The sequence below is a fragment of the Salarias fasciatus genome, chromosome 20, assembly GCF_902148845.1.
Source record: "Salarias fasciatus chromosome 20, fSalaFa1.1, whole genome shotgun sequence".
In the NCBI taxonomy this organism is placed as follows: Eukaryota; Metazoa; Chordata; class Actinopteri; order Blenniiformes; family Blenniidae; genus Salarias; species Salarias fasciatus.
In genome coordinates, this window is record NC_043764.1 from 14082497 (window position 1) to 14098690 (window position 16194).

The 16194-nt window shown below is 42.1% G+C and overlaps 1 protein-coding gene across 2 annotated transcripts in view; it reads left to right on the forward strand.

The window, feature by feature from the left end:
• cntn3a.1 (contactin 3a, tandem duplicate 1) overlaps positions 1–15625 on the forward strand; it is a 74678-nt gene extending 59053 nt beyond the window's left edge. For both annotated transcript variants that reach the window (XM_030119781.1, XM_030119782.1), the window contains exons 13-23: positions 2538–2713; positions 5796–5913; positions 8755–8913; positions 9138–9287; positions 9921–9991; positions 10423–10657; positions 11970–12085; positions 12335–12521; positions 13431–13543; positions 14421–14589; positions 15236–15625. In XM_030119781.1, coding sequence (XP_029975641.1) covers positions 2538–2713; positions 5796–5913; positions 8755–8913; positions 9138–9287; positions 9921–9991; positions 10423–10657; positions 11970–12085; positions 12335–12521; positions 13431–13543; positions 14421–14589; positions 15236–15327 — 1586 coding nt within the window. In that variant the 3' untranslated portion in view covers positions 15328–15625. The remainder of the gene's footprint in view (positions 1–2537; positions 2714–5795; positions 5914–8754; positions 8914–9137; positions 9288–9920; positions 9992–10422; positions 10658–11969; positions 12086–12334; positions 12522–13430; positions 13544–14420; positions 14590–15235) is intronic.
• The last annotated feature ends 569 nt before the right edge of the window (positions 15626–16194 follow it).

Here is a 16194-nt window from a genome sequence, read left to right on the forward strand (position 1 = left end):
AGTCAACAACACTACTCTATTAAATGCCTTTTGGTGATTCCTCCTCAGATTTTTTTGAATTGCAAATGAGTTTGAATAGAAGCCCAATTTCACTTTTTTTGGCCCCCACAGCCTCTTCACTTGTACTAGTGTTTCTGTGTCACTGTATACTGAATATTATCGTGTATTTTATATGATATGAGTTTGTGTTTTCATGTGCTAAATTTGTTAAAATAATATGCAATTATTTCATTGATATTGTAACATCTAGAAAACAATATTATCCCTTAATAAATATATATTTCTATTGTTACAGGCTGCAACAAATTAATATTTAGCCTCATCAGAGCGGACATTATTTTCTCTATTCATCTGTCTATTAACCTGACACCTGGTTAGTCTTTAAAGTCTCAGTAAAGCAAGGTGAGGCGTTCTTATCTGTATAAATAGCTGCACTTTTAAAACAGATCAGCTCTAATCTCACACATTTGAGACAAAGGAAACACCTGATTAAAATAAGCGGTAAAATAAGTGCATGCATTTATTGAATATTTTCTTAACATCAATTTTTTAATAGTAGTTTACAGCTGTTCAGATGTAAATCACTATGAACTGAATGTGAAAAATAATTATATGCTATGTACAGTCCTTTTCATCATTTATTATATTTTTGGGTGCATGGTAACGTCACTCATGCCTTCCAAATCCTTAATTTGAGTCTAGGTTTGAGTGTGTATGCATGTGAGGTTTGCATGTTTCTCCAATGCATGAATGCATTTTCTCCAGGTTTGGTCTTCAGTATGAATGTGTGACACTCTGTCTCCATGTTTTTGGACTGTGATGCTCAGCTGACCCGTCCAGTCTGGACCCTACATCCAACCATTAATTCCAGTTGGATAAATGCTTGGATTAGATTCAATAACTGAATGCATCAGCCTCGTAAACTGACATTACATGACATTATATTTTTAAGATCAGATTGAAGAACGTGAAATGCCTGTCATAACATATTAATAATGTCTTATACATATATATATATTGTAGCAATTGTCTTCGGTGTAAAATGATTAGTTCATCATCACTTGTGGGTGAACTTGTGTTGTTAAGCAATCAAGCAGAGTTGATGGAAGTAAAATCCATGAATAACTGCTGTGTGCGCCAACAAGTGAAGCTTCCATCCCAGGTATTTAACAAGGAGTCTGTTAAAATCACAAACAGAGGTAACAGTAGCTGGACTTTGTTATTGATCATCAGGCCATTAACATAATTCCCGATAACTGATGATGTTGTCTGCTCGAGCTGTAAATAAGCAAGGGAACAATTTTGTCATATCGATAAATGAAAGGTGTCACAGTCAGTGTTTGTGTTTTTGTCTAGTCGGAGAGCTTTTCGTCCTAATGTCTCCCTAATTTCAGCTAATTGTTTTTCACATGGTTTGCCTGCAATAAATCATTACCAAGACTTTAACAGGACTGTATTGTAGGCATCTTGCTTCTTCCCAGACAGGTTGTTAAGGCTCACGTTTCAGATTTCTGTCTCATAATGTTGATATGAACTGTCCCCGGTCGTAGAGCGGTGAAAAAGCGAGCAGGTCTTTATGGTTGAATTTATATACACTGTCTTTAGGTTTACAGAATGAGAGCTGCCATTCATCCAGCACACTGTAGGGCATGAGGGAACCAATTTGTGAATTTTCTTCCAGTCATGGCAGGAAATGAGCGTGACAGCTTTGCAATCGGAAGCAGAAAGTTCTGCTCCGCTCATTTTTTTTTTTGCATCTGGTGCCAAACTTTTTCCCAAGACTCACCTGCAATGCTCTGCCGTGGCCGGTCGGCTCTCCTCTGGGGGTGCGAGATAAACAAGCTGGCTTGTTTTGACAGAGCTGAATATAGACCTTTACTTCCCCTGACATGCTGCATTGGCTTGCCTGTCCATTAGATGCCTATGACATGCATGCATAATTCACAGTGGACCGGTGCAGGGCCTCTCAGCCCGCGCTCAATCCTCCGCGCCGCGCTGCCGTTAAATGAGACATCCAGCCGAGACGACCAAAGATTATGTTGATGTGCACCACACTGAGGATGAAATAGGATGGCTTTTTGTCTCGCACAAACAGAGCCAAATTACAGACTCGGAGCTGACCTCCCATAATGGCGATGGAGTTTTTCTTTGTGTTTGTATATTTTACTTCTTCTCTGTTGTTCTGTGATATGTAAGACTGTGCTCTGATTTATGAGACTCAAAGAAAGAGATGCGGCATGCGGCCACTGCCAGACTGAAAAGTAATTTGTCTTGTTTGGTTAACATCTCAAATAGGATATGACAAAAGACAGGATTTGTTTTTGAGTATGCCATGTTTTTTTTTTTTTTTTCTTTTCTTTATCAAAGTTCAGGAGACACAAAGAAATAAGAACAAGCCAACACAAAGACGAGCAGGACTATATATACCCAAGAGACTGCATGGAAAGTCTGAGAAATGACAGTAGCATTTCTGAAAGAGCAAATTGCATTGTGTTAACCGAGCGCACTGTTTTCAAACCGTTGTTCTCTGCTCACAGAGGCGACTTCCATCACCAGCCCAGCGGGTCATCTGGACGTGACGATCGGAGAGAGCATCGTGCTGCCCTGCCAGGTGTCACATGACCCCACGCTGGACCTGAAGTTCACCTGGTTCTTCAACGAGCAGCTCATCCGCTTTGGGAGCCACGGGGTTTACTTTGAAAAAGTCGGAGGGGTAAGTGCATCTGTGTGTTGTTCAAAGTGAGACGTTAAAGAGCCCTGACACACGGATACTGTTTACATGCAAAGGATTGGTGGTTATCTGATGGTTATCTGATTATGGGAAAGTGGATTAACACACCTATTATGTACCCAATTCTCCAAAGTCTTCATATTTGTACACTACGGATGCAATGGTTCTTGATCAAAATGGGACTGGTGGGTCCATCCTGCACGGTTCAATATGCGTGTGTGTCCTCCCCTTATGCAGGCGTGCACAGCCCCTCCTCCTCAGTAGGAGAGAGGACAGACAGGAAGCATCCCTCCAGCCATTGCTGACATCCTCAAGATATATTTTACTTATTTATTTACTGAAGCCAAGGAACCGTCAATTTCTGGCGTCCCATTCAGTGTCTGTGTGAAACGCGCCGCGGTGCATGCTGCCTGCGCTGGGTTGCATTTCCAGCCACGTTGCATTGCGTCTCCTCGGAACTGCCCGCAGCTCATTTGCATAAAGTAGAACCTTGCCAACTGAGTGCAAATGAGCTGCAGGGATCGGAGGTCCGGCACATCATGAAACTTTCGGAAAACGTCTAAGCTGACTGCAGTGGAACCGAAAGAAGGAGAGATTCAGCAAATGCACAATATTGAACCGTTGCACCTCTAAGTTCATGTGTTTCATGTCTTGCATTTCTGAAATCCATTCAAACATGTTGACATTATTATTTATCAGATTTAATTCTCAGATTTAGGTTTTTTTTTCATGTCTTTATTTCGATGGTTATGCTAAACAGGCTGATGCTCTTCTAGTCGCTGTATAAACACTCTTATTAAAGACTAGATTTATGTCTGAGGTTTTTATCTGATCTCAGTTGCTGAACTATTCTTTTATTTTTCAAACTCTATCCATTAATTGTGAAAAAATTGCAAATGTGGTGTTTAATTCAAATTGTCTTCTTCTCTCTTCCTTTGAAACATACACGAAAAGAAGATTAATTCTGCAATTAATAGAATAGTTTAGTCAAATTTTAACACTCTTCACCTTACACTGTGACGCTTATAAAGCTTTTTTAGAGTTTTCTCTGCAAGAACAGCGGCGCAAGTATCGGACGTTGACTTGAAGTGACAGGGGAGTGTATAACACACTTTTCGGCTTATGGAGTGTGTGTGATGAAGGATGGATGGAAGATGTGTGGGCAGATAGTAATACATGAAAATGAAAATCAGTCTAGCATCCATTTCCCTGAGACTTCGAAATCAGCCGTTGCTTTGAATTCCAGAAATATAGACAGACACAAAGGTTCCTGAAGAAACCTTCTCATTTTCTGCAGAGTCATAGCATATTTTAGAAGGAGTTCTTTTATAGACCTTGTAACTTCTCCTGAGGATAAAGGAAACTGCCTCTTCAGCTTCATAAGTTTGTTTCCATTTGCAGAAGGTGATTTTTTTTTTTTTTTATCTGAGCAGAAATGAAAACTTAAAGCACAAAGGCTTCGGCAAAGTTATGTGACTTTTTAAATTAAATCTATTTAGCTGGTTTCTCCTTTTTCATAACCGATAAATGCTGCATGGTAAAGTATATAGTCTCTTTTTCAGAAGCCTCTTGAATTTCAATAAAAAAATTATACTTTTTTTTGGCATATTCATCCCTTTTTTCTCCAAAGTGTCATTCCTTATGAATTTTTCTTAATGCACAGAGTATTTCGCTCTTGTTCTTGATAAATCATGCAGGGTTCAGTTTTTTTTTTTTTCTTTTCGTCTCTTCTCAATAAAACATGAGGACACCGTGTTTGCCCGTTCTGCTTGTTGATAACACCTCCTCCATACACAAACGCAGCAAGCAGGAAAATCATACAGCAAAGCTCAGCCATGTGTCACATCTGATCATCATCTTTTAATTAGGAAAAGCAATTACGGGGTCCTGGCCTCTAGATCATCTATTGTTTTTTTTGCAAGGATCACGGACAAGAGCTTTATAATTATGTGTCACCGCCACACAGTTCACACAAACACACTGAACCTTCATGCCCTCCACATGTTGTTGGAGCAAAACATGACATGTCAATTTTAAATGATCACATTATTCTAACTGAGCCGATCGACTCAGGAGGACAAATCCTCCATTTATTTATGATTAATTTTACACTCTTGTCTCTGTTTTCTAATGATAGTGTGCAGTGTAACGCTGTACTGCATAAATGAGGGTTTCATCAGACATAAATACATCCAGGGGAAATATACCACCAGTAGCAACACCGAATATTTAACGTCAGATGCACAGTGTGTTTATATTACTGAAGATGAAAGAAACTCCCGTCAGCATTTTCTGCTGACCTATCAAAAAAGAGATTATGTCTGTACATTTATTTTTAATTATCTGACACTGAACAGAATCAGAGAGAACACAGAGAGACTCACTTTTATTATTATTTTTCAGAGGAGCACACAGAAGATGATTTTGTAGGAATTACCGTTTATTTTTTAGAGTTGTCTGGACTTTAAAAGCAGCCGAGACACCTCTGTTTTGTGTTTCTTTTCCTGCTTTATACAAGCATATATACATTTAGTGAAAGAGAGGGACACATTTCATCCCTAGCCATAGTATTTTAAAGATGACAGGGGATTTCAAAGACTGAATGACTTAGAGCAACTCAATTTTTATCTTCATAAAATGCCCTGATTATACATCAAAGTAGTTATCCAGTCTCATCCTCTTTCACAGTCCCTTACTTTGATAGATAAGACACCAACTTAACATTAGCTCGAACTTTAAAGTTCAAAGCTAATAATGTATTTGGCATTGAATGGTTGTCTGTAGAGTAAATGGAATCAGGGAGAATGAAAAGGATGGAGCTGAAAGAAGCTTTTTTAATTCATCACAAAGATCTGTCCTCATTGCTGATTATGAGAAGCTGCACTCAGACATTTGGTGCGTCCTTGGACTCGTGTTGTACCTTTTTCTTCCCTAATGTAATAAACTGAATGGAAGAAATCATTCTGACATTGCCCTTGTTTTTGCAGCGCTCGCACTTCACTCTGCAACTTTTTTGAATTTTTCTTTTCCCTTGCCTCTTTTTTCATGTGTTTCCTCCCTCCAGAGGTCAGCGGGAGACATTATGATCAGAAACATTCAGCTGCAGCACGCTGGGAAATACACCTGCGCCGTTCAGACCAAGGTTGACAGCGTGTCTATTGCCACAGATGTGGTGGTCCGAGGTAAGCCCCTCGCTCTGATGCACATGTGAAACCCTTTTTGCATATAGAATGAAATTACAAATTTGATTTCAAAATTAAAGTGCAATGTCTTTTTGGAAGAAGGAAAACATTCATAAAAACAGGAGGAAAAAATATCGCCTCAATCTTTCTTTCTTTTTTTTTTTACTTAATCCAATTCTCTTTTAGGCCAATTTGTTGTTCTTGATGATAATTATGCAACATTAAATGAAGTGTCTTTGTTATTTCCAGAAATAATTGCTTCATTAGCTTTTTCCTGATGAAAACATTTTTTTGTCTTTGATATTTTCACAAAAAAGAAAAAGATTTTTGTTGTTAATTTGGAATTTAACTGAGAGCAATAAAATATTCAAACCATAAAATATAACACGGTGGACAATTTCAAATGTCTTTTGTGCAAAGTGCTCATTTCCATCTACCCAGCAACCCTTGCACTCACCCACCAATTCATCTATTCACGCATACATATATTCAATTATCCATCTTTTATACCTTTTCCTTTGAGGCTAGTTTCTATGAGAGCTGGATCCTGTTCACCCAGTTCTGGATAAAAAACATTATTTATCCTGTAAATCCTGGTTTCTTAGTATGTTGGAAGTCCTGCTTTAAACTGCATAACACCCTGAACTTTATAAAAGTTATTTCTTTGTGAAAGCAGTTTGGTTTCTGGACAGTGATAACACAAACTGATGGTGTTTGTAAAAGTAGATTTTCAGAAATTAAGCGACCATTTAAATGTTTGGCTGGATGTGACCTTGCTTAATAAATGACAAGTTTATTTGCAGATATTTCTGTCATGACCATCCTGCAGCTAACATGTCTAAATATTAAGTATCTGGACAGAGGAGAGCATACAATGAATGTTTTAAAGGCAACTTTCGAAGACATTTACTGAAATATAAATACTGAATAGGTTCAGTTTCATGTGTTTGAGAGTATCGCTGCTGTTTCTCAGTGTAGTGAGAGCTGCTGCACTTCTTACTTCTGCTGTAAAAGCGAAGTTTCAGTCTTCTTCTGGGAGCTGGGACACACACTCTCTCGCGCACCATCGCCGGGACTGCATCGCTCTGGTTCCCACTTCAGCCTCGAGATGACATAACTATTGCTCCGGCTGTAGCTGTAGTCGTGGCCGCGCTTCGCTTGTCACGCTGCTCACTGCGACGCGTTGCTTTTCGAGTGTCTCACTGACGGTGTGCAGCGCAGCGCTCGTCTTCCTGCAGTTTGGTTTCGGTTCTGCTGGTTGATCATTGAGACTCTCTTTTGTATCCTGAAACTCCTGATGTGGTCGTCGCAGCAGATCTGTCACAGGAGCCGCTCGAGTGCAAAAAACTAATAGCGGGTCGTTGAACCGGAGCAGGAGCGAAGGTCCAAACAGCTATTAACAACCTGCAGGAGGCCGTCGGAAATCAGGCTTTTAGAGAGAGCATCTCTCTCTCCTTCTATTTAAGACAGTGATACCCGACTTCAGCCAGAACACCAGATGTTTATCAGGATCAGAGTAAATACAAGTGAGACACAAAGTATCTGCTCGAAGCCGTCAGAGTCTTGATTTTTGTTTCTCGTCTGAATCGTTGAGGTTTTTGACTTGTCGCTCCCTTCATGCTGTGGAAGCAGCCTTCACAGGAGTGTTTGTCCTCGTACTCTTCCACATACCGCTCTGCTCGCATGCTTTGAACTCTCCCTGAGCTTCAGCCCCCTTTAAGTGCAGCAGCATCTGCCTGTGACCCTGATCACAGATTACATATGTTGTCGATGTGACTCATTTCTACCTGCTATTCATCTTTTTTGAACTGAAACCAAGGACTCAGCCTTTGATCCAAGAACATGTTTGCGTAGGTTTTTTTTTTTTCTTTCGAGGAAATTGGTCTATGAAGGTTCAGCACCAAGTTCATAGAATTATTTAAAAGCCACTTTTCATTTCTGAAGTCTCTTTTATCTGTAACAGTGTTTCACATGACTTTGCTTAATGTAATTTCCATGTGAGTGTTTTATATGTTCAGATTTATTTTTTTTTTTCCTTTTTGTTTTTGTTCCTTTGTAAAGTGGATCTTCATCTCAATCTAACTCACCAATTTAGAACTCCGTGAATCTGTAGTTTTACAAATAACAGATGTTATTCTTCAAAATGTCTTGGAATTTTTGTTTTTTTCATTTTCTATCAAGCTTCCAAGTTTCATTCAAATCTTATCTCGGTTATCCTAAGTCTAATACCATCTGGTAACAGGGAACAAAAAAAGCTGAAACTAAAGCGTGTATAAAGAGTCCAGGATAACAGACTATTTCACAGCAGCGCTGCTCTTCCTGTAAGTCTGATCCAGCTGTAATGTGCTTTCGGGCCAGTGCTGTCCAACAGGATGGAAACAAATCTGATTTAGAGGAGAAACATTAGGTGACTGCACCAACACTGGGAATCATCCACCGAATGTATTTTTAGCTGTATTATGATATAAAAAAAAAAGAATGTTTCTAGCAGTTGTGCTTTGCATGCTGAATACTGAATGTTTTAACAGTTTGTTTCATGAATGTAATGAAGGTATGAAATTTAAGAAATAACTTATGGTTTCTGTGGTTTCCCTGAAACATTGTGGATTATAGTTCTACACAAAATGACCCAGCGAGTGAGTTTTAACTCACTGCCACCAAATCAACAGGAGTTTGAGTTTGTAAAGTTCTGAGTGTTATCTTAATACTCTCTGCTCAGCCTCCGCCTGTGAGCGCGGCCCACCCACTCCGCGTCTTCTCTCTGCCTCCTCTTGGCTTCATTAATCTCGGCAGTATTTATCATTCTGCGCCTGAGTGAACCGTGACTAATCGTGCTCGCAGGTCCTCCGGGCCCCCCGGTGGACTGCAGGGTGACTGCGGTGACGGAGACCACGGCCTCCCTGTCGTGGGGCCCCGGGATGGACAACCACAGCCCCATCCTCAGCTACACCATCCAGGCCAGGACGCCGTTTTCTCTCGGCTGGCAGGCCGTCACCACCGGTACGCCGACCTCATCTCCCAGTCTGTTTGTAGGGCGCGCAAACGTGAAGTTCTGAGTAGTTGAAAGGCGGGTGGGGGGGGGGGGGGCTGAGGGGGTGTGACTGCGATCCTCTCCCAGCGCCGCACACAAAATGACAGTAAATAACACATCACCGACTTGGCTAAGTTTCAGCGGCGGATCTTGCTGGGCTTTAATGAAAGGTTATTTCTGTGATGTCTCCCAGTTCCTGAGCTGCTAGCAGGGAAGCAGCTGTCAGCCACTGTCACCGACTTGAGTCCCTGGGTCGAATATGAGTTCAGAGTCTTGGCAGCCAACAGCATAGGAACCGGAGAGCCCAGCAAACCCTCCAACAAATCCCGCACCAAAGAGACACGTACGTATCTGAAGCGCCAAACATTTCGCCCGCTGCCAACACTGACACAAATGGCCTCAAATTATACACATTAAACGTGGGAAGGAGCTACTTCAGGACAGCAATTAAATGTCTTCAAACAACTTTAATGCGAAAGCGTATTGGAGAGAAATTTCCTCTTCCGAAAGGCACAAAAGACATGAATGAACCAAGAAAATGATTGATGCCGAGCACTTTCAGTTAGACAGTTTCACTTTCTTATATGTGGGGAGAGAGAAAGAGAAGTCATCTGCAGGGCGCTGCATAGAAATCCATACAATACATAATGGGCTGTTTGGTTTCTAACCAGCACGCGTCGAACCGCTTTTTACAGAACCGTCTGTGTTTCTGTCTGACAGCGCTGCGAAAGTGAAATGGAATTTAAGTGGAAAACTTTTTAAGAAAACAGTTTGAAACGCTTGGCCATGTTTTCTACAAAGAAGACAAACAAGAAACTCCATAATGTTGCAAATACCACACTCCCTTAAGAGCTGCAGTCTTTTACAGTCTTGTATATTTCTTAAAATAGTTCAACCCATTTTTTTTTTTTTTTTTTGGAGAGTATTTTCACAGAGTTTAAGAACAACTGATTTTGGTCTTTGTTCAATGTTTTAGTTCCCAGAGTGACTCCAGCGCGGGTGAATGGAGGAGGTGGCGGACGCTCAGAGCTGGTCATTACATGGGAGGTAAGACTGCATCACATGCACTGAACGGCTGTATTTTCGTTGTTTTAACAATTAAACTGAACATGAAATTGCTACTATTTTTCAATTGCTAAAATTATTGTATCAGAATTGAAGTTTCAGAGATTCAATGGTTCAAACTGTTCAGTTGCTTGATTTGCTGTATTACATGCATGAATTCAGGATTCAGGGATTGAAACGTGTGAAGGCTCACTACTGCAATCTGTGTAAAAAGCTCAGTTCTGTCTCTCCGTGGTAAGAAACCCCTCGATTGTACAGAATGATAAGTTTGTGCGAGGCTTACAAGTACAGTAGTGTCCTCAGCACTCTTCCTCTTAGTGGCCTAATCTGTGCAGAGCTGCATTTCTTGTAAGTATTAATATCTTTGGGATCAGTCCTGAGTCATTGCTCTGAGTCATCTCGTACCTCCTCAGCCTGTTCCCGACGAGCTGCAGAGCGGCCCGGGCTTCGGATACGTGGTGGCTTTCCGCCCACTCGGGGCTCAGGGCTGGATGCAGGCAGCCGTCACGTCTCCAGATGCTTCCAGATACGTCTTCAAGAACGAGAGCATCCCGCCCTTCTCCCCGTATCAAGTCAAAGTCGGGGTGTACAACAACAGGGGGGAAGGCCCTTTCAGCCCGGTGACCACCATCTACTCCGCCGAGGAAGGTGTGTGTGATGCTGCGATGACTGTAAATGCATAGATCTTCAAACGGTTCTGTTATTGCCTCTTTTAATTTATTCCAATAACCCGAATGGCCATCTTTAATAACCCATTGCAATGGATTTTATATTTATTGATTTTTCACATTTATTGATTTCAGTCTTCGCTTCAACACTTGATGGATTTTGCAGCATTGCTTTGTGGGTCTACTTTTAAAAAAATCACTTTCTGACAAGCATTATAATTTTTTTGGTTTATTGATTTATTTATTGATTTTTTTGTGATATTCAAATTAAGTTATGATACTTTTGTAATGCTCAGAAAGTGCAGAGTGTGTCGTATAATTTTACGAAAATTGTGATTGATGCAAAAGGGGAAAGTTTTGGATGAAAGCTGCAGATTGAGATAAAAATGACTGAAAGTCAGACAAAAGAGTAGGCTTGAAATAACACCCATTTGTTAAAAACACAAATTTATAGGTCCAATTATGTTTTATTTGTGATGATATAATGCAGATAAAATGAAAGAATAAATGACTACAGGATGGATTTCTTTTTAAATGAAGTTGGGTTTTCCCCTTTTCAGTTAACAACATCCGATAAATAATCAAACCAAACCCACTAAAGTCTTTACAACCTGTCCCAAAAGTTTCTTGATGCACTTAAACCTAGATCGGTGCACAACCAGTCCTTATTTTTTAATGTTGTAATGAAAAGTGTTTGCTATAGTAAAATATAGCGCCATATTCACTAATTCGCCTGGCACTAAACGGCCAGCTGTGGGCATCGTTGGCCTCAGTCGGTTTTAGTTTAGCAGGTTCATAAAAACAGGAAGATGTTTTCTTTCCGGCCTTTCATCAAAAAGAGTCGTGTATGAATACTTCCTCCAACATTTCCTAGACTCCATCAATGTCTGCATATATAGTAAACAGGAAGATGGAGGTTGATCCATTATGGCAGCCTCTAACATAAAAATGCAAAATGAAGTAGATAACATAAGAAGTAAGTCATGAAAATTAGCATGTTGTGATGATTATTTCCAATATCTCAGGAAAGAAAAATTAAATTTGTGTTTGTGTTCCACATTCTTAACATTAGCCACTGCTGGGTTTGTGTTTGTGTATCTAAAAGCTCAAAGTAAAATCAGAATTCCGCTTTCTGGTGGAAACTCTTGGCTGCGCTCACTCCTTCTCACGCAGCAGCGGCGGCACAGATAGACAGGATGGAGCTGCATCACGCTCGCTGAGTCGTACGGCGGACGTGGGTGGAGTGGATCCATGTCTTCTTCCCTCTCCCGACTGTTGTGTGTGCCTTTCAGAGCCCAGCAGAGCTCCGGGGAGGCTCAGGGCGAGGAGTATATCGGCATCCGAGGTAGAGGTCACCTGGAAGCCGCTGCCCTGGAGCAACAACCGCAGACGCATTCTAGGCTACGAGGTCAAGCCAACGCATGCCCACACAACAGGACCTGCTCTAACACAGTGGACAACGCCAACAGCTAGTGGCATTGTTTTCATTCTTTTTTTTTTTTTCCCTTTCTTTTGCATAACAATGTTATGACCTTTCAGTATTAGTGCATTACAGGATAATTTATTTATGAGCTAAAATACTATATTTTGGGGCCGAGAGCAGTGGAAGTCCTGAGCAACAAACTCGACTGAAACTGCGTGTGTTCTGTGTTTATAGCTGCGGTACTGGGGTGAGAAGGAGAAACAGGAGGCGGCGACTGTGATCCGGACGGTGGGGAATAAAACTTCAGTGCTCATCAGGGACTTGGAGGGCAGCAGTACCTATTACATGTCCCTGCGGGCCTATAACAGCGCCGGAGAGGGTCCGCAGAGCAGCACAGTCAATGTCACAACCAAGAAACCGCGTAAGGACTCTGCTCTTAAGATACTGCTGGCAAACCACATTGTCATTTTCTGTGTTGTGTGTGTATTTTTTTTTTTTCCCCCATTTTTATGGCTTTTCTCTACCTGAGGGTGCATGGCTCATTCAGCTTATACCATTTTTCAAGCAGTAATGAAAGGAGCCATTCAGTGCAGAGAGCACCGTGTGGAGTTCTGCTGTTGCTTTTACATTGACTGTTTGTCACCTGAGTTGTGCGCAGCTGAGACCCAATTTTTTTTTTTTTTCTTTAATTTCCCTGCATCCATCATGGAATATTTATTAATGTGAAAACCTACATTGTTTGCTGCACATCTGTGTTTACACCAGATGAATGCTGTCCTCATTTTTCCGCCTCCTCTGTGGAGAAGTTGCTTCGGTTCCTGGCGACTCACTTCTGCAAGCAGCCCCGAAACTGAAGGATGTCATAAAACACTTTTCATCTCATAGACATGGCCAGTTTTTATGTAAACGCCAGTTCAATTTACCGCCACACCGGGTGATTTGACACAGAGATTGAGTTGGCAAAAGATGAGATGTTTCCAGCTGAGGAGGACGACGTGCGCACAAAGTCTCTCATGCTTTACCGCCCTCTGCAGCTGACAGCAGTGTACCTCATGCTGCAAACAGAATTTGCTTACTTGGTGAAGTTTTAGACAAATCTGCTTCTACAGGATAATTAAATGAACAGCTATAGAACAGCATGGCAATCATATGACAACAGATTATACATAAATAAAGTCACCGTTCTCTCCAAGCAGGATGACAAACTGGTGATGACAGAGAGGGATCTCCTTCATGCTGAGTTGGTTACAGACCGTTTATTGACTGGACAGCTTGTTGTTTTCCTCTCCTCTCTTCCTCCTCTCGTCCCGCGGGCCGTGTCCTCCCGCAGCGCCGAGCCAAGCCCCCGTCAAAATCATGTGGAACACTTCCAACTCCAAGGTCATCCTCAAGTGGGACCAAGTGCACGCCCTGGAGAACGAGTCCGAAGTCACAGGCTATAAGGTAAAGCGGCAAACCCCAACCAGTTTCATTGATTCCAACTCGACCGGGAATACCGGACTGGCTCCTGGACCATTTCTTCCAACTACTGAACTCGCTAATTTCACTGATAAACTTTTCAGTAAAGATGTTGTGCCTGATCCTGAAGTTATGATGCCAAATATAACTGAATAAAAACAATTAAATTTTTATGCAAATTGCCTACTAATGGCCATATAGAATCAATACTGGGAAGAGATTTCAGGGTGCGTTAGAAATAAAGGCTGTAGGCTATAAAATAGTTAATAGCTTATTCTCTCAATAATAAATGCAAATTGCATGAACAAATCAATACTTTGTCACCCTTTGCCTTCCCATTAGCTTTTTTTTTGGTTACACTTGTCTGCAGTTTCTGAAAGAACTCTGCAGGAAGGTCGTTTCGAACATCTCGGACAATGACCCGCAGACCTTTTGAGGACAAACTGTAGGTTTCGTGAAAACAGACGCCTTCACTGATGAACAAGTGGCTCTTGCACTCTGGACCACTTACCCTCTTTTCACTGAAGGATCCTGAAAGTAAAGACCATTGTCTTCTGAAAGACACCGATGCATTCACGGCCCGAGCCGCAGCTGAAAAATCAGAATTGAAAAAAAAAATCTCCACCTCCCCGTTATCTCTGCTCGCATTGATGATCCGGCGCAGTCATGTGCGGATATCTGCGGCGCGGGATTCCGCCTTGTCCCCTCCAGAGACGAGTCTTTCCATCTCGCGGAGCTGGAAGTCAGACTTCAATTCTCCTGCCAGTGTGTCAGCAGCACGGCCCCCGATGCACTGTTTGTTTGGAGACCCCTCATGCGACGCCGCACGCCGTTATCTCCCTCTGCACCTCGTTTCTTGCAGGTGATGTACAGCCAGGACAAACACAGCCACCCCAGCGTGGTGGAAACCAACAACACCTCCTTGGAGCTGTCCCTGCCGGTCAACCAGGGCTACGTGATCCAGATCAAACCCTTCAGCGAGGGAGGCGAAGGCATCAGCAGCCGCCAGATCACCATTCCCAAGATGGAAGGTGGGACGGGCGCGACGCGACGCGACGCGCGAATCCTGACGATAATGTTTGTCTGCGCCGCTTGTCAGTGAGATGAAGTGAATCATCAACCCAGGATTACGTATTCATTTTAAAGTGCAGATCACCCCACAGTCGGCGGCCACTTTAGCTTGGAGGTCGTTTCTGTGAACCTGCCTGAGTGGATTTTATATCCTGAAGCTTTCAGAACATGTTTTGGTCAGAACTGCTTTTATTGAAAACTAGTTCTATGAAAGATTAACTGCATTCACCGTTCAGCTGCTTCATCCAAGAGATAAATAAAGTAGAGATTTTTTTTTTCTGATAACATTTTGCCAAATTATTATTTAGGCCTTTTTAGTTTTTTTTTCTTTCTTTTTTTTTTTTTTTAATACAGGAGCTGATTTCTCTAGAGTAGTTGCTTAATGTTGTTCCGACTCCTCATGTCTCTTGTTGAGGAACACCAACCTGCCTCAGCCATGCTTGAATAGTGCCATCTATTGATACATTTGTGCAATCACACCCGAATGACTCTCTCAGCACCAAATTCAATTTCTTCCCTCTGGTTTCCTTGCGTCTGTGTTTTGATCATGGATGTGTTGAAGTGTCACAGCAGACACAGATTGTGATTTGTCTCTGCGTTTTTCAGGCTCCATAGCCAGAGGAGCAGCGCTGGGGTCCTTTGGCTCGTCCGTGGTCCACCTCGCCACCGTAATCCTCACAGCCAGGACGGTGCTATGACAAACATGTATGAGAACCGGGCGCTCCAGCTGCTTTTTGTTGAGAGGAGAAGCAGCAGGTTATAGACATCAAGAGGCTTGCAGCCACATCTCCACCTGCTCCCTCCTTCCCCACCCTACTGTGTCTTTCCTCTTCCCTCCACAAAGATCTCTTTGTGAGGACGATTCGTTTTCTCCACCTTTCTAAAGTAGCTCCTGAAAGGAACTGGCTGCTACAGAAGTTCCTTGTTTGAAACTGAAAGGACACCGCGACTCAACTTTTCGTCTCTTTGAAGACGTTTTTGCTTTTTGTTTTTCTCCCCCCCTCCCCCCCACATTTCCTTTCTAATCGACAGATATTCTCAAGTGGTTTTCCTCTTGGAAGCCACACTAGGATGTGTATGTTTTTTGGGGGGGTGTGTAGGTTTTGTGGAGTAGAACTCACTGTACCGCTGGACTTCCTTTAGTCGATGGTACTTAAAGAAGAGGTTTAGAAGACCTGAGCTGACATAGTTTTGCGACTGAAGTTAAACCGAAGCTCGATTTATCGCGGGTCTGGGTAGAGACGCCTACTCGCTGTCTTTGGAGCATTTTTGAGGGAGTAACAATACCCTGTCTGAGAAGGAAAATCAACCTTTACTCATCCCTGCTACAGAAAAAGGGAGCTGAGCCTCATTGCTTCATGACAGCCGGTACTAGAGACCTTTGCCTGGATTTTAGTCATGCTTTTACGTTACACCACCACGCTCCATGGAAACCTCAGAGCTGCCATGAAACTGACTGGAACCAAAGCTACGGGGCCAACCAGGTTCGCTTCCATCTTCTGTGTCATTGTGAGAAGAATACAGCGCTTTACATCCACAGTATGACTTCCATTTGTAAGCAGCAG